The sequence below is a fragment of the Erpetoichthys calabaricus genome, chromosome 7, assembly GCF_900747795.2.
Source record: "Erpetoichthys calabaricus chromosome 7, fErpCal1.3, whole genome shotgun sequence".
Taxonomy (NCBI): domain Eukaryota; kingdom Metazoa; phylum Chordata; class Cladistia; order Polypteriformes; family Polypteridae; genus Erpetoichthys; species Erpetoichthys calabaricus.
This window is the reverse complement of record NC_041400.2, coordinates 179,902,722-179,922,658: the sequence shown is the minus strand read 5'-3', so window position 1 is coordinate 179,922,658 and position 19,937 is coordinate 179,902,722. Positions and strand designations below refer to the sequence as shown.

The window sequence follows — 19,937 nt, the reverse complement described above, 5'->3', positions numbered from 1 at the left end:
CGATATGAAAGAACCGAGCAGGATGGATGATGGCACTCATTTTTGGTACTACAACTGCCAGTACAGCATTTGCCCGCAGAAGCAATAACTTCAGGAGACTGCTCCTCAACTGACTATTATTCAAAATCTTTTATGGTTTCTTAGCTATAGCTTTAGCATTATGGGGTTCCCTGGCAGGTCCCAGTACTTTAATTGTCCTGGTTCATTCTATATTGCGGGTTGTGTAGTATTTTAATGTTATAAAGCTGAGATGCAGCCAAAAATATGATTGGTTCATGAAAAGGATTTATACATTTTTGGATATGTGGAATCATATTTAAGAAATGCTTTTGCCCTTCAATTTTGCATCTAGTTTATTGGGCAAAAATGAATAATAATTACTCAATTTTGTTACACATCCTGAAAGGACCTAACAGTCTATCTGAGGCCATAAAGCATAAAACAAAGAAAAGCATTCAAAATCCTAGAAACCATTCAGTAATTGCAGTCATCTTCAGCACATATCAAGAGATATATTGGAGATACACAGATGGATTTTGATAGAGGTACAAACCAGACTGATGCTGTTATCAAAAAGTCAATCACCCTAAAACACCAATTACTTGCCTTGCCTTGATATCAAAACAACCTCATAGAGAATTAAGAAGAGAACTTCACCACTTACCTAATAAACTCGGATTTGGAAATCTCCATGAGTCATTGTATGTTGAATACTGGGCATGTGTATACGGACTTCCTGAAAACTCACTCCCTGAAACAACAACATACAGAACATGATTAGACCATCCAAAAATGTTGATTAAACAAAGATTTACTAGCTTGTTGTTCTCAAATTCCAAGTTTGTGATGACAAAATAAAATACATTGTAACTGGTGTGATCCTTTTTCTGGAAAATTGTATAGTCTTTTATAAGGTCAAGTATGGTTAGTAAAATGCCAGTGTCTCACAATGTGTCACAGCCTGCTAATGGTTAATAAACTCACCCTGGACCCCCTGGATGTCGTAGCAAAGGAGAGAATGAAAACAAAACAGAGTGCCATTATGACCAATGCCTCACGTCCTCTCCCTGATAGACTAACACTGAGAACTTTCAGCTAACAAATCATTCAGCAGATGTGTGTCAAGAAATGCGATGGGGACTCCTTTATACCAACAGCAATACATCTGCATAGTCCGTCACAGGGAGTGGGGCTGCCAGTTTAAAAGGTTTCTTTTCTTTCTTTTTAAATTTTTCTTCCTTTTTAGTTCTGGTGTGTATTCAGACCATAAGTTGGTTATATTTATTTATTTATTGAGCTTCTGTAAAAAGCCAGATTTCCCTTTCTAGACAAATAAAGTTCTATCTATCTATCTATCTATCTATCTATCTATCTATCTATCTATCTATCTATCTATCTATCTATCTATCTATCTATCTATCTTATATTTCAGCTGCTCAAATTAAATTTTACATAGTAAAATTGTGACAGAAAGTTTAAAAGGTGCCTAGGTAAGCAATTATAAATACTGTTATGAATCACCAGTATTACACTACAAAAGGACAGATGCACCAGAAAATATGATTATTGATAAAAATGTAGTTTTCTCTAAGTAAGTTGGGAGAACAGCCTGCAAAAATGGACATAAAGTGTTTTGAAGACAAAAACTAAATGAGTATCACAGATGCATGCAGCCAGGCTTTAGAGAAGTTAAAGGGCCAGCTTCAGAGGATTTCATTTCTCAGTGCTCATCATAGACAGGTACTTTGTCATGTCTGGTGTATTTTAGCTTTCTTTATGTAAATGTTTAATTATTGCATCTTTCTGCAGTTATGCCCAGCAAATAACCTGCCATTCATGTCATACTATCTTATGAAATTATATTATTAAATAACAATTGTCTTAAAGTCTTCAAACATTGTGACATTATCATTTCAAATCATACTGTACTGTGCATTTTTTTCAGTTCAAGTAGTAAAGTGAATCGGTGCTTTTGTTTCACAATGCATTTTACATAAGCAGATTGACTTAAGTCATTGAAATACATTCTGGAAGATCCAAACAAAATATAAGCTGAAGACATGAAGAGAAACAAAGAAGAGCTGCAACCACCAGTTGTGAAGGGTCAACAAATTTGTTACTCATGAACAAGGGAAGCTGTTTAAAAGGTGGGAGATAAAATCATAGTCCTAAAATGTAAAGAAAAACTAACATGTCCAGATGTGTCTTGACAGTAGCTTATACTGAGTTTGTATTTTACAATCATGGTTCCACTCCACTTTCTTTTAGGATCTTATTGTATGACATGCTGTAATCAAATCTTTTTGTCATAAGGTAGTACACCCTTCCATATTCACAGAAGAATGTTATTAAATGCAAAATTTCTCATTACTCAGAGTGGAAAGTTGTAAACTTTTTAACAAATTTTATCCAGCTCATTTACTGCTTTGGCAATGCTGAATACAAAATTTTTTACAATACAAATTTGTGAATACTTCTGCTGTTTTCCTATGATGAGATTACATTTCTTTTCATTCATTTAATATAATATAAATAAAATGGAATATAACATATATTTCTTAGATGAAGGACATTGTTAAATGGGGTCACTTAAGATGCCTCACCAGAGATTGGCTTTTCCTCACTCATTTATGATTACTGCCAAAACTCTTGTTTTTAAAAGTTGTATTTACCAGAAGTAAAAAAAAAAAAAACTATGACCAAAATCAGAATTAGGCAATATTTTTCAGCCACTCCTTCAATTAGCGGGTCTTAACATAATTGCTCTCTCCCTTCCTCTTTCTCCCTCCCCCTCTTACAGTATGTCCTTTTTCTCTCTTGGGAATGCTCCAAGGCTGACAAGCTCAGGCATTTCGTTCTGTTTGTTATGCCTGAATGCTCCAGATGTCAGGACCCTGCTGCATGGAGCAACCAAAAGTAGTGCAAGCAGTCACTGATGCACCATCAGTACAGTGACAGAACCAACTTACAGCCCTCCACCATGCCCTCCCCACACGTGCCCCCAGCCCCCACTTTTGCCACGAGATGAACTCCTTGGAAGTGCATGTGTTATCAGTAAAGAAGCAGAAATTGTAAAAGGGCTGGGAGACCAAAAAAAAAAATCAATCAAACAAGCAAAGAAAAAGTCTCATAAATGCTGAAGGATGAGAAGCACAATTCATTGTGAGTTACTCCTGACAGCACCACATAGGTAGGAGTCTGTAAAGCACACAATGGACACCATAGAGAAGACAGTGCATATAAAGATACTGTAAGTTAGGATTGAAGCAGCAAAAGCCATGTCAAAAGGAGGGCTTTGTGTGGTTGTAAAATGTTTCGTCTAACTTATGAAAAGTCTTTAAAAGTGGGATCTCTTTTTAGTGTCAGATTAGCAAGGCACACACTAGTTTAGTCCTCTAACACAGCCTTTGGAATTTGCCAGTCATGTTTTTTTGTGATGTTTACCCAGCAGCAGATGAGACCCTTACAGGGTTTTGAGACACTATGACATTGTAATTTTCTTTTTTTTTACTGGAAGCACTGGCCATTATTAGTGTTTTGCTTCATTAAACATTTTATAAGAGAAAGCGGACAATGTGAATAACTGTACAAATTCTAAAAGACGAGGGAATTAAAAATATAGAATTAAACCAATAAATTGTGTAACCTCCAGTCGTGAATGATAGGTAACTTATTCTCCCAGATGCTATACTTCATTGCAAAACTAAGGTTTTACAGTACGGTAGTTAAGTAAAATACTGTGACTGTAAAGGTTATTCACTTACCTTGGACTTTTGTTCACATTTAAATGTCTTATAGTATGGAATCTTTTATTGTGGGATTTTTAATGCCATAGATCAACACATGAAATAATTTAATTCCTTTCATCTTTCTCTTCATTAGCAATTTTTGTATTAGTGTATCACAGGTTTACTCATGATGGAGTTTTTTTTTTTTTGAAACAAAGAAAAAAATTATAAATGGAATTAGTTCAAAATAAATTCTTCACCAATAAGCAGAGGGACATGGTTGGGCTTTCCAGTGATAGATGCATTTAACTCAAATTGAAGGGAAGCACCATAAAAAGAGATACTCCACCTAAAAATGATTTATTTTTTTATATGCATGGACTACATTCATTTTCTGAAGCCATCATTGAATACAGAAACCTTGGAATGGCTGATTGTTCCTGCACAACAACCCCAGATGCACAGGTTTTTGTCTCACATCCATACAGACATGCAGATCAATTAGGCTAAGTGACAATTCCATTTTGGTCCTGTGTTGGTGTGTCCTTTTCAGGGTTGTTTCCTGCCTTGTGACCAGTGCTGTTGGCTCGGCATAATCCTGAATTGGATTAAGCAGGTTTGATCATGTGATGTTAAGATTTGCATTGGGTGTGACGAGGACGGACAGGATTAGAAATGACAGATACTGGGTATATTGGAAAAAGGATGTTAACGATAGAGCTGCCAGGGAAAAGGAAAAGAGGAAGGCCTAAGAGAAGGCTTATGGATGTGGTGAGAGAGGACATGCAGGTGATGGGTGTGACAGAGCAAGACGCAGAAGACAGGACGATATGGAAGGAGGTGATCCGTTGTAGCAACCCCTAACAGGAGCAGCCGAAATAATAATAAGAAGAAGATCATGTGATGTTAGATCTTGGAAGGTTGCTTGGTGGATGGATCCTATTCCTGTAGTGCAGGACCAAGCAGTACATGGGACACATTGTAGTGCATGGGACACTTTGGCATGCATTGTTAATCTAACCTAATGGATATGGGAGTAAAAACTGTATTGTCAAAGAAGATCCATGTGGACAGAGATCTCTGCAGAGACAGTGATTTGGAGGCTGAGAATCAGATGTCCATTTGTGGAGCTGTGAAGAAACAACACTAACCACTTCTTTTTTTTTTATATTTTTATTTTATTAATTTTCATTGTAATCATTCCATACAAACAGATCAATTTATAACCAAACAAATTTGAAGACAAATCAAACCCCACCCCTGAGAAGGAGAGCTTAGCTAAAGGAAAATTGCTTAAGGCTTTTTAATAAGGCAACATTAAACAAAGGAAAGGGAGAAGTAAATATATAGGTAAATAAGAAATGGAGAAGGGAATTAAATGCGGTAATAGTTATTTCTCTTATTCTAAAATAATATTGATTAAATCCTGCCAGGTTTTGAAAAAATTTTGTACAGATCCTCTAACTGAGAATTTGATTTTTTCCAATTTCAAATAATATAAAACATCGGTTTCCCACTGACTTATAAGAGGAGAATTAGGATTCTTCCAATTTAACAAAATAAGTCTGCGTGCCAAAAGTGTAGTGAATGCAATCACCGTTTGCTTGTCCTTCTCCAATTCAAGTCCATCTGGAAGAACACCGAACACAGCTGTTAATGGGTTAGGAGGGATTGTGACCCCAAGGCTGTCTGAAAGGCACTTAAAAATTTTTGTCCAAAATGATGTTAGTTTGGTGCAGGCCCAGAACATGTGACCCAGTGAGGCAGGAGCTTGATTGCAGCGTTCGCAGGTTGGATCCTGCCCTGAAAACATTTTGGACAGTTTTAAGCGAGACAGATGAGCTCGATATATAATTTTTAGTTGAATAATTCTATGCTTTGCGCATATAGAACTCGAGTGAATTCTCTGCTTTGCTACCTTCCACTCCTTTTCTGATATATTGATTAAGATATCTTCTTCCCAATGTCCTCTTGGATCTTTGAAAGGTAGGGACTCTAATAAAATATTATATAATGCGGAAATAGTGTTTAATTCCTCGAAATTGAGCAGTATTTTTTCCAGTATTGTGGAGGGTGCAAGGTGGGGGAAATCGGGCAATTTCTGTTTAACAAAATTTCTAATTTGAAGATAGTAAAAGAAATGTGTAGCTGGGAGGTTGAATTTTGAACGTAATTGTTCAAAAGATGTAAATATGTTGTCTATATAAAGATCTCTGAGCATTTTAATCCCAAAACTTTTCCAGGTATTAAAAACTGGATATACTTGCGAAGGTTGAAAGAGGTGGTTCTCTTGCAGAGATGCCACAGATAAAAGATTTTCCATCTTAAAATGCTTTCTAATTTGGTTCCATATTCTGAGTGAGTAAAGCACACTTGGGTTATTAGTATATTTCGATAACTTGTATTTATTGGAGCACAGAGCAAGGAGTATAAAGAAGTACTACAGGATTTTACTTCTATTGCGGACCAAGCCTGTGTATGTTCATTTATTTGTGTCCAGGTTTTTATAGCTTGTATGTTTGCTGCCCAGTAATAAAACTGAAAATTACATAAAGCCATGCCACCTTCTGCCTGAGGTCTTTGTAGGGTCGCTCTTCAGATACGTGGGTTTTTTGAGTTCCAAATGAATGAGGTTATTGTTGAATCTAACTGTTTAAAAAACGATTCATTGATATATATTGGAATGTTTTGAAATAAAAAGAGAAGTTTAGGAAGGATATTCATCTTAACAATGTTAATTCTTCTGGCTAGAGTGAGATGAAGGGTTGACCATCTATGCAAGTCTTGCTTAATTTTTTCCATACAGACGGCAAAATTTTGTTGATAAACAGCTTTATGTTTACTTGTAATATTTACCCCTAGGTATTTAAACTGATCTGCTATGGTAAAAGGTAGCCACTTCTTAACCATGTCACTTACCACTACAGCGTAAAAACAAGAAAAATGGTTTTATTTATACAGTATAGCATAGTATCCTTTTGTATTTTACATATTATTTAGTGTACATTTTTCTGTATTACACAGAGGCTATTATTGGAGTACTAAAAATGTATTAAAAGAATAAGTCTCCCAAAAATGTTATTTTGTTTTAAATGTTACTTACCCTGCGTGGTTTGTAGTGATGGTCAAGAAAAAGTTTTAATTTCATGTTTTCATGGAGAACAGAGACAACAAATTTGCATATAAAATGGGAGCCTATGGTCACCAATGCCGGACGACAGCAAACAATATCAAAATGTCCATGAAAAAATGTCATAAGATCCACATGTCATGTCTGCCAGTTGTGCGCTTACAATGTACAACACATTGGAACACAGATTAAGAGGTGACATGATCAAAGTGTTTAAAATTATAAATGGAATTAGTTAAAAAAAAATTCTTCACCAATAAGCACAGGGACATGGTTGGAAATTTGTTAAAGGAAGAATGTGAACAAATGTTAGAAAGTATTTCTTCAAGCAAAGAATCATAGACACATGGATTAAATTACTTCAGGAACCTTCAGATCTCGACTTGATGGGATTTTGGAGAGTTTTAGCGAATCTATGGATGAGCTTGTTGGGCTGCATGGCTTTCTGTCGTCACAACTGTTGTAAACTTGTAAATTAAAAAGTAGCAGGCAAACAACACTGAATCATGAAAGGCTGCAACTATGTTAGTGTCAGCTCCACTAATTAGTAAATAATGAATCAATTAAACAAATAGAACACATGGAAATGTTAAAAAGAAACTTAGTTTTCTAATTTCTATATTGTTCCCAAAACACAGAACCTGGGAAATAACAATCCAACTAAAAACAGAAGCTGGTTGGAACAAAAACCTGCAGCCACAGTGGGTCCCCAGGACTGGGTTTGGGAATCACTGCTCTACAATATACAATATATTCCATTAAATCAGTTTGGTGCAAAATAGTTTTTTGGTACAGAATAAAAAATAATGTAATGTGAGAGATCATTGTAGTTAGGCTGCTTTAAAGGAAAAGGAAAGTAGCACCACAGTTATTATCGCCTGTGTAATCATGTGAGTTTTTAACTTTTTCTTCTGTTTTGAGGTTTCATGGCTGGCAGTGTTTGCCAGGTGCTTTTTATATTCATTTTATTTACACACTCTTGGTACATTGTCAGCACTTGCCTGCTGCCTTCCACATTTGCTGTAGAATAACTGCAATGAGAGCTGGGATCACACCTGCTGTGAGGCTTATGTATGCAAGCACTCTGCCATTTCTATGCCCTGCAACCTTAGAAAATGTTTGATTTATTTTTGAAGATGAAGAAGTCAAATTTCTAAGTTTTCTTTACCACAAATTGAACAACATACAGTACTGTGGATGAACAAACTGAACCCAACAAAATAAGCTTTTAGATTTAAATATAAATTGAGTCATTTACCTTTAAAAATCTCAATAATCTTGTAGATGTGTCCTCCATGAAACTTAGACACGTAATTGATGATCTGGGGGTTGAGGTATCCCACAAAGCATCAAGTACCGTGAGGAAATGACACATGATCAGCGATCGAGGATTCTGGGAGATTGGAGGCCCCTGTGAAGCAACAGCTGCCAGTGTGCCACTAAGCAATGAAACACAGTCGATGAGCTTTGCCCCCCGATATCATCGCCAATGTAGTTCGACCCCCACATTAGGAACCCTGGCTTTAGAGGCCTGAACTTGCCTAAACCACAAGCAAACAGGTTTACGTTTGCTATTTGCTATAAATACAACTGAAATCTGACAAAGTATACTACATATGAAATCCTTGCTTTTTATTTTTTGCAAACACTAGGGGACTCTGCCTCCTGCTCGCTTCGCTCACCAACCCCCAGGTGGGCGCTACACTCTAGCCACTTCGCGGCTCTGCCGCTCACGTATTGGAAAGTGGATGTACAATTTAAACAGATTGTTATTTTCATGGGAATTGTTACATATGCATAATAGACCTAACTATTTTACATTACAGCAAGTAATTAACCATAGTAGAGGTATTCATGGGGCTATATGTTTTCGTTCTGTTTGGCTTTGAAATTAACACACAAATACTTTTTAAACTTACACTTTTACTGTAAAACTTCAGTAAAAACAATATTTGTAATTAACTTTTCGTTAATATCACTTTGAATTTAGATTCTATGTTTGGAGTTACATATAACTGCCTGTGAGTGAATATCGTTCTTTCTCTCTAATATATAAACTGACTTTTTTGAACGTTTGTCTCTGTGATTTGTTAATTGTCATAGCAAAAGCTATTCTAACGGGAAACTGTAAACATTTTAATACGAATGGCATATCAAGGTCTCCTTTGGTGTCTAATGTTTTCTGCAGAAGATGTACTACATTACCTTTCTTGTTGCCTATTAAAATTTTACATGTCAGAATTGTTCGACCAATTTGGAATACAACTAATCTTGTCCTACTGCATAGCCCATCACTCATACATAAATTATGCAATAACATTACGATACACCCTTCTTTCAACTGTATTTCGGCCTGTGGAAGACCGGATGGTGTTAACAGTTATAGATATTGTACAGGATATTCTAAGTTGGTGTTTTCATCTTCCGCACCATCACCATCAACTGTTTCAGCATAGTCTATTGATACGCATTTAACCAATTTGCCGTGTAACAGAACAATTTTTTGCATAAATTCATTTGACTTCATCGTTTCTCGGTGCTAGGATTGCCCATGTACTCATTTCTTCTGCTGATATCCCTTCGGGATGAAATTCTTCATTAAGATTTGGTCATAATAAGTCTTCTGTTATTGAGAACTTAAAGTGAGGAAAACATAAAAAGTTATAAGAGCTGAGAGGGCAGGAACTGTGTCTGACAAAGGCATACACATGAATGAAAGGTGGGCGGACTGTGGACGTGGGCTGTTAACTGTAAATGGTTGAGAGGTGGGCGGGACTTGATGAAATCTCTTGGCAATTGTCTTGTCTCAAGATTTTTTTTTATAATAAATTGTTCAAAAAACACGAACTGAGAAATTCAAAATAATTTTTTTTTTTTTTTGTTAAATTGCAAAGTATTAAATATTCTTTCATTCATTCATTTTCTAAACCTTTGTGGTGCAGTACAGAAGCATAGGAAGCCATTGTTAGTTCTGACAGCAATGGGGATGTGGCATGATCCATCCTGGACTCTATTGCACAGTAGATTATTAAAGGTTAATTTAATAAAAGATAAAATGAAGATCCATAATTTTTAAATTGTCACGCCTGTCTGACGCCTGTCAGGCAAAACTTACCAAAGTGATCATTTTGATCCAGTAGGGTACAATGCATATACCGCATGCACTGCATTTTTACATTTGGACACAAATATATTTTTATGGTGTGAACAAACCACTGGGCGAATCTGGAACTCACTGATTCTGAGTCCACTCCACAACAGTCAGGATTCGTATGAGCAAGGAAGAAGGATTCCTATAATTGCCTTGAATCACTAACAAGACAGACTGCTTTACTTTGGAGAATGTATGTCTGTTTAGGGGGAGATGCTCTGCCGCAGCCAGTTTTGAATTGATGCTACTATTGGTGTCAAAAGTGTGTATGTGTGTATTACAAGGGCTTTTGGGAGTAAAGGGGATCCTTTCCACATCTAATTGCATGTAGTCAGAATAACAGAGGTAGAAGTTGCTTGTGGATGGTCTTTGTGGAAGAAATTAGACAAATTTACTACCATTAATGATATAAAACAACAAAGAGAAATAGTAAGAATAGGCTGTAACATAGAATATCACCTTATATTATCATTTACACAATAAAAGCTTCTCTCTATCACATATTTTATGGAAATATTGCATCAAAGCTTTATGTATGTAAAACATATGAAGGGTTAAAACTGCAAGGCCCTACTGTATTTTAGCACACACAGCAGGACTCCCACGCAGGACAAATCTGACATCACCCATCCAGTTAAGATGCAACGCCACAGCACTGTGGCACCAGGAGGCAAATATGCCTGCAATTATAACCTTCAGGATTTGGCGGTTATGCAGAAATCTTAAGATGCTTAATAGATATTGACTTGTCACCTAGAAATAAGCCAATATGACAGGCAAAGTGTGGCACTTCATTGTGAAAAATATGTACACTTCTGGGACATTTGCTATTGTTTAAACTTTTCAAAATGCTTCATGACAAAACACTGAATTATTCCAAGCCACAAAGAGATTTTAGTTCCAGTTGAAGTTAACCTGGAAATGTACAGGATAGCTAAATATAGCTGATGCTGTTTTCTGTCCACATAATAAGCAAACTGGAGTAAAGATGCTACAAATCTAAAACATCAAAAGGAAGGTGATACAGAGATACAAAGACTAGTTGAAGAAACTACACATGAAGTATTCTGGGTTCTTAATTTGTCTTGAATTAAATCATGGTTCCAGCCTTCCTAAAAGAATTTGAGCAGCTCAGTAGAATAAATGACAGTATGTGCTGCAATCTGAACACTGCATGACAGGAATCAGGTGAAGGTAAAGAGTCACAAGTGACACACTTTCACTTGACTGTCGTAGACAAGGCATTGAGGGATCAAATAATTAAATATAAAGCTTCAAAAGATAATTACCATCTAGTCAATTAATCACATAATAACAATGGAGTGACTTGGTTTTCAGCAATAAGTGATATAGAAGAAACTGAAAAATGTAATATTTTTTAAAAAGCATTGGATGTTTGTTTTAATTAGAGTTAGAAGATGATAGACAGACAGACAGATGTTAATCCCTGACCAAAATATCAAAAAGTAAGCTAGACACACATTTTGTCTGTTTAGCCTTCATGTATGATATGCAGTATGGTGCAATGATCAGTGTTTCTACTTCAGAACCATAGGATTTTGTCTGTGACAATCAAATACCATCCATTTATCCATTTTCCTAACCCACTTATCTAGAGCAGGGTCATTGGGAAGCTGGAGCCCATGCAAACAATCATTGGGTGCAAGGAGAGAAGAGGATGCTAGTCCATCACAGGGTAACACACACGCACACACACACACTAGGGCCAATTTGAACAACACCAGTTCAGTTTTCAAGGCAGCAGCACTACCATTAAACCTCCATGCCACCCATTCATTGGATACCCACCATCTTTTTCGTATTTACTTCCAAATTCTAACCACATACTTGTTAGGTTAACTAATGTTCCTGTACTGGTGTGATAGGAGTGTGTGTTTGTGAGTGAGTGTGCCTTATGATTGACTGCAATCCCAAGCTCCCAGTACTCTCAGGATTAGATCTGCTTCTTCATATGCCTGTATTATATACTGCTCAAAAAATTAAAGGAAAAGTTTTTAATCCGAGTATAGCATTAAGTCAATGAAACTTCTGGGCTATTGATCTGGTCAGTTAAGTAGCAGAGGGGTCAGTTGTTCATCAGTTTCAGCTGCTTTGGTATTAATGAAATTAACAACAGGGGCACTAGAGGGGCAACAATAACACGACCCCCAAAACAGTGATGGTTCAATAGGTGGAGGCCACTGACATTTTTTCCTCCTCATCTTTTCTGACTGTTTTGTCACTAGTTTTGCATTTGGCTACAATCAGTGTCACTACTGGTAGCATACCTGGACCCTACAGAGGTAGCACAGCTAGTCCAACTTCTCCAGGATAGCATATCAATACGTGACATTGCCAGAAGGTTTGCTGTATCTGCCAGCACAGGCTCAAGGGTATGGAGGAGATTCCAGGAGACAGGCAGTTACTCTAGGAGAGCTGAACAGGGCCATCAGCAGGACTGGCATCTGCTCCTTTGGGCAAGGAGGACCGGGATAAGCACTGCCAGAGCCTACAAAATGGCCTCCAGTAGGCCACTGGTGTGAATGTCTCTGACCAAACAATCAGAAACAGACTTCATGAGGATGGCCTGATGGTCCAACATCCTCTAGTGGGCCCCGTTTTCACTGCCTGGGAACCGTGGAGCTCGATTGGCATTTTCCATAGAATACCAGGATTGGCAGGTCCATCACTGGTGCCCTGTGCTTTTCACAGATGAGAGCAGATTCACCCTGAGAAAATGTGACAGATGTGAAAGGGCCTGGAGAAGCCGTGGAGAACATTATGCTGCCTGTAACGTTGTTCAGCATGACCGGTTTGGTGGTGGGTTAGTGATGGTATGGGGAGGCATATCCATGGATGGACGCACAGACCTCTACAGGCTAGACAATGGCACCTTGACTGCCATTAAGTATCAGGCTGAAATCCTTGAACCCATTGTCAGACCCTATGCTGGTGAACTGGGTCCTGGGTTCCTCCTGGTGCACGACAATGCCCGGCCTCATGTGGCGAGAGTATGCAGGCAATTCCTGGAGGATGAAGGAATTGATACCATTGACTGGCCCCCACACTCACTTGCCTGACCTCAATCCAATAGAACACCTCCATCAGACGCCATCAGGTTGCATCTCATACTGTCAAGGAGCTCAGTGATGCCCTGGTCCAGATCTGGTCTATCTGTCGTCTCATTAGGACCATGCCCCCCGACTCGATGTTGTCAGGCATGCATACAAGCACATGGAGATCATACAAACTACTGAATATGATTTGGAGTTGCTGCAATGAAATTTTATCAAAGTGTCCTAGCCTGCCACATCATTTTGTCACTTTGATTTTCGGGGTGTCTTTGAATTCAGCCCTCTGTAGGTTGATAATTTTCATTTCCATCAAACGATGAGGCGTTGTTTCATTCCTAACACATTACCAGTCCATATCAGTATTTATATCCAGTGTGATTTTTTTCCCCATCGAGATCTGATGTGTTCCTTTAATTTTTTTGAGCAGTTTATAATATCCTGTTTTAGAAAATGGATGGATGACTATACATACAGTATTTATTTAAAGATTATGGCTATAGGAGAATTATTCTGATATGAAGGTGCAATGTACAGGTATCTTAAACACTTAACAGGTAGCTTTAAGTAAATCATAAAATTAACTTTAATGTTTGCAAAGCTACAGACCAAATAACAGCCTCATTAAAGAATTACATTAAATTGGTGATTATACAATATCAGTTTAACCTACAGTAATAGCCAGAGAGACATATGGATTGAGAGCATTATGTGTACTGGTCCCTTCCCATTACAGGTACACCAGTTGGGTTCCTCTTGGCCAGTTGTGATTGCCATTTTTTTTTCTAATGAAAATTGGAAAAATCAAACCCAAATGCCAGTTCAACTACACAGCCATTCCCTTTATCTCACGGTCTGTTCAAATGTAACCCCTGAGGACTAAGGGAGTATAATTCAGTTTACTGAGCAATTATTGAAACATATTTTGACAGCTATGAGCACTCCTTAATTAACACATGAACTTTGAAGTGCAATACTGTTATTTTCAAAAGACTTACATTAAGTTGCTAGGAATACACTTTTCATTTTATTAATATTCTCTGAAAATGATTCTCTTCAGCAATTTGTTTTTTTTATAATCTTGCTTCCATGCAGTACTTTGCAGCAGCAAATTAAATTAAATTGCTTAAATAAGACTGGCCTACCAGGACTAACTTCCATTAGCCGTCCCCTAAACCCAATAAATTGAAATGGTTTTCCTACTATGCACAATGTAGGGCAGGAAGCGGCTTCCAAAGTGCAGGTACACTGCAAAGCACTGCTGTGCAAAATGAACTCACATCAAAACAGTTTACATGTTTGTAAATTACTTCAACAACAGAGAAGAAATCTACAAAAATATTTTTTTTTTCCACACAATAACATAGCACAGTCATCCCCTACTCTTCACAGAGAATAGGCTCTAATACCTCCAATGACAAAGTAAAATCCACAGATATCAGACAATTCCCTCTCACTACCTGCAGGCACAAAAGCCCCTCCATATAATCAAACCAACAGGTCATGTTGTTTGCCAATCTACTTAATCCAGTCCAGGGTCACAGGGGGGTGCTGGAGCCCTCCCAGCCAACATAGAGCATAGGGCAGAAATAAACTCTGAATAGAGTGCCAGTCCATTGCAGGGCAAACACACATACACACACCAAAAACACCCTAGAGCCAACTTAGCAGTAAAAGTTCACCTAACTTGTATGACTTTGGACTTTTAAAGAAAACTGGAGCACCCAGAAAAAATGCACACATACATGAAGAGAACCGGGGACTCAAACTGTGGTATCTTCACTGCGAGGCAGCAGCATTAGAACTGCACCACCGTGCTGCCCATGTAAACCAACATGTACTATCAACTGCAGTGCTGCGGCTAGCATTGCCATTCACCCCTTTTAGGCACACTTAATAAATGTAGTAAAAATTGAAATAACAAAAGAAGGCCTTAGGAATTCTTATTAAAAGTCTTACCTAGTAAAACATCACAGACATGCTTTGCAAAAGTCTTACTTAATAAAACATTATAGGCATAGTTATTACAAGCCTAACTTAATGAAAAAAAAAACTCATACACATTATTTGTAAAAATTTCCAAACTGTACATCTCCAAACTCTTACCAGGTATCTAGAGTGTTGGTCAGTGATTAACTTTGCCATTTACCACTAAAGGAATCAGTTGTCATTGTGTCTGTATGGGTTTTGATTGTTTCTGATTTCTTTAACGTGCTCAAGTGCTATCTGATCACACATTTAAGATACTGTATTCACAGCTGAATAGAAACTTTGACTTGAAATAGTATATTGTGGATCCAACTAATGAATTAAACAGCAGAATCCACAACTTTCTACAATGGAGAGGTTTGGTCCTTTAATATAATTATCTTTTTTGGGATTTAATTTTTGACTATCATGGTCATATTTCTTGCTCAGTTGAAATATGATTGTTACTGATGGTTAAAATGATGGATCAATTCCAATGGAATAGAATAAAAATGGTATGAAAGTAAATAATCTGTTGTGGTATACGGCCCAGACACAGATGGCTCAAACACCAACACATGTTCATTATACATTTATATAAGTGACACAGCACACAACTCACATTCACCCCCAAAGTCTAGGCCTCTCACAATGCCTTCCTCTCTAGGTCCGCCTCCACTCCTCTCCTCCTGAGCTCCATCTTTCTTCCTCCCGACTCCAGCCATCAAATTTTTTAAACCCACCGGATGTGTTCCAGGTGCCTCCCAATGGTGCCTCTCGGGTGTCCCTGGTCTTCTTCCCCCCAGCACTTCCGGGTGTGGCGGAAGTACTAAGGGCCAGGGCTCCTCAGGCATTAGGGTGTCCCCTGGTGGTGACCATGGGCCCCTATAGGGTTGAGCTTCCAAGCTCCTTTCCTGTGGTCCCCAAAGCCACCAGGGAGGTCGCCCCCTCATGGTCTGGAGGAGGCATAATCCCACTTCCGGGTGTCCCAGCTGGGTACTGCCCCCAGCCGCACGCCACACTGTTTAATTCATTTCTGATCTTTTTCCCGTAGGCTATACAGTAAATGGTTACCTTTAATCTAAATGTAAGCAACTGGGTCAAACATTTACCATGCATGCCTGTCCTCCTTCAAACTGTTTCAGAGCACTTTGAATAACCTCATTAACTTATGTGGATTATAAACTTTACTTTTCATATACTCAACTACCGTATATACTCGCATATAAGTCGGGTCTTGAAACCCTAAAAATCGATCATAAAATCAGACCCCGACTTATACGTCATTGAAAATTTTTTTTTTTTTTACATCTTCTTGCTTCCTCCAATCTCACGCCAGTTTCTCAGACACATCGAATTTTGTTGTAGCAGCGCAGTTACCAATTATTTCACCAATTCAACAACTTTTAATTTAAAATCAGCTTCATATTTTCTTTTGATCGAATGCTCCATCGTAGATAAGGAATGCGCTTACGATAAAGGTGTATGAGGGTGTGAGATATAAAAATCACAAAACAGTGCAAACGTTGCTTCGGAATACTTTGGGTATTACCGTGTGGTCACGTATGTGCAGTACATAGAAAAAAAAGTCTGTGTGCTCCATGGTTACTCTCTCAGGTGGGCGTTAGCATATCATAATCTCTTGGACCAATAGCGTGAGTTTTCCGCATTCGACTTATACGACCTGACATTATAAAATACTGGAAATTATACAATAAAGTCAAGGTGCCGTTGTCTAGCCTGTAGAGGTCTGTGCGTCCCTCCAAGGATATGCCTCCCCAGACCATCACTGACCCACCACCAAACCGGTCAAGCCCCGACTTATCCGCGGGAGAACTTAAGCGCGAGTATATACGGTATACTACTTATAAAATTGGGGGGATTATTCAAATGATTGATGCAGAGAATTATAAACAACATATTTAAGAACAGTCAGAGATAAGTATCAAACACCTGATGCTAGGTTCAATCAAATTACACTTTTACTGAGAATTCAAAGGAGAATTAGCCACACAAGTCCTTTCTTACCATTCATTGTCACCTTCCCAGAGGTATCTGCATTTGCCCAAAAACAACATTTGCTAAACATTATTTAAACAGAATATCTGAAGTCAGTGTAGAATGTGCAGTTATAGAATCCTGAATAGACTCATAACAGAAACAGAATGAAACACATTTTATGACTAGAGCCAATTAATCTCCACTTGCTTTTTATATTCATGTCTCTGCTGTTTATGTGAAAGGTTTATATCCTTTTTTCCTCCAACATTGATGTAACACATTTTTCTCTGTCAGTCTAAGTGCAGAACGAGTTTCAGCCTAGAAAAGAACAAACTAATTACATATTTTTTTCATGCTTGGAAATATCTTACCACTGTCCATAGTTACTCAAGCAAAAAAAAATGTAACCGCAAGGCAGGGCAATAGCAATATATCTGGCACTACACGGTGAGTTTGAACAAAGCAGGCACCACTGGAAAAGTACAGCTAAGACCACATATTTTTGCACTGAAATAAAAATAGAATACCAACACTAGAAACATTTTTCCGCTATAAAGCCATTCACTGAATAAGGTTATCTATGCTGCTAGACTAATGCTCAACAAAAGGGCAGTATATAGAGATGCAGATTGAATAGTCTGCATGTGGGTGACTTTCGTGAACTTATTTACATACATTTAATTTTCAAATCAGCACATGGGGTCAGGGCATATATTGGTCTCATATAAATGTAACACATTATCATTCAATTAAAACTCAACTAAAACAGGCAAGCTTACACTCAGGAATCAAATAGTAAACAACTGGAGGAAGTTAAGTGGTATAAATCTACCATTGTGCATCCATCCACTTATTCATTTATTCTCTGAGATCCTTCTGTTTCCAGTCATGGGGATCTTGACAGTGTCAGACATTAGCATTAAGACTGGGACATCAAAGCATCGCACAGCACACTCATCGACACTGAAACGTATTCATACTAAGTATACTAAGCCAGTTATCCTAACACACACATTATTGAGTTGTGAGAGGAAACCACAGTTTACTTGGATAAAAAGCTTGAAATGCAAGAATGTGCTGCATTTTGTAAGCAGGGATTCAAGTTTTACTCTTAGATGACTCGAGATCTATTTGGATTTTGCAAGTCCTCTCTATAATCTGTGTGAGTTTAACTCTGGGTTCTTGTATTTTCCTCCACTCCATCAAAGACGTGCATGTTAAGCCAATGTCATATTACACAGCTAGTCAGAGGGTTTGTCAAACTTGACGTCTACAGCCACTGATCTCATCACCTGATTATTATCAAATTATACAACCAGAAATTGCTGGGGACGTCAAATTACCCAACTGCATGATGACTTTCCAGAGCATTTTCATACTTCCAAAGAATCACGTGATCAACCCTGTTTTTGACAGCCAGAACCGGTGCTGTACAAAGGGTTTACAGGTAGAGTGAGTTCAGTACACTGAGTGCAGGTACAGAGTTCAGCCACAATCTCTGATCTATTTTTTCATTCTATCAAACTGAAAGCATCTCTTCTGTTTACATGGTACAAAACACCAGTGTCTTTTATTTCTCATCATTGCATTACTGTATATACATTGTGCTTCCTGGTGGGTGCTCAATACTTGTCACTTCTCATGCACACAGAGCCTGGCCCTACAACTTAAGACAAAAATTTTGTTAGGCAAGGTCATAGACTAATAGGACTGAATTGATGGGTATTTCACACGCCATGACTGTCACACTACACAGGAGCATGCCACTGAATGCCTGTGACTTGCTAAGATTAGGTAAATGAAGGCTATGACTGAACACTGATGAAAAGGTCATGTACTGTGATGTGGGCCTTAGGATAATTAACGACTCTAGATGAGCTTAGTACAAGCAAATCTAATTGTGGGTAACAGTTTATCCTTCAGCAGACTGGCATCTTGTTCAGCCATGACTGCTGCCTGAGGTACAATGTTGTCAGAATATGCTTCCTGGAACTTCATAATGAAACAATCTGGTTGAGAAAAAAGAAGAACAGAAGGACTTTATTCTTTCATGCAGTCTTATGAACACCTCTTTCAACTTGCAATTTATGTATATCTCTCTGATAAATGAATTCATGGTGACTGGACATCTGGTTCTGTTGCATTTTGTCTTTTGATTTCTGATTATTTTCCTCACTATAAACATCGATATTATCATCTTTTCTTTTTTTGGTTTATTTAATTTTAATGCATAGCACAATACAGCACTCTACAGTGGTATTATAAATAAGAAAGAGTGCTTTCACTCTCATATGTGTATGATAAAGTGTAAAGATTTCAGGCAGAATCTGGTCCTTATATATATTGTGATGGACAGTGCACGTGGGTGGGCAACCCAGCTGGGAAGGGGTAAGGTTCCTTACCCAGGCAGTAGGCCTAGCCATTCAGAATCAAAAAAAAGAAGACAAGGATCATTCTGTCTTGGCCAGGAGACAAGCTCAAGCTGCCAAAAGGGAAGTGAGTATTTGGGGGGAGACAACATGTTAGGGATACACACGTTGTATACGCCAGGTGGCGGCATCCCTGGGTGATGCTACCAATATGGACACCTGCAAGGCATGTTGGGGACTATAGTCCCATGGGGCAGCCTTGTCGGGTTCCATGGGCACCGCCAAGGAGTGCTGCAAGAATCCTTGATCCCTACTTTATGGTTGACCCAGAAGTACTCCCTGAAGTGCTTTCAGGTCTAAGATAAAAGAAGCTCCTTGACCTCATTCAGGTGAGTCGGAGTCAGGTGGAAGCGAGACAAAGCTCACCAGGAGGTGTCAAAGGAGAGAGAAAGAGCAAATTTCTAAATATACACAGAGTATATCATGGCATTCTCTTTTGGGTTTCATTTATTTTATTTT

General features: G+C 38.1%; 1 protein-coding gene across 4 annotated transcripts in view; it reads right to left on the bottom strand.

Annotated features, from left to right (window-relative positions):
- pax5 (paired box 5) overlaps positions 1 to 19,937 on the bottom strand; it is a 262,678-nt gene that overhangs the window by 25,419 nt on the left and 217,322 nt on the right. For all 4 annotated transcript variants that reach the window (XM_028805784.2, XM_051930047.1, XM_051930046.1 and 1 more), the window contains one exon: positions 665 to 751. In XM_028805784.2, coding sequence (XP_028661617.1) covers positions 665 to 751 — 87 coding nt within the window. The remainder of the gene's footprint in view (positions 1 to 664; positions 752 to 19,937) is intronic.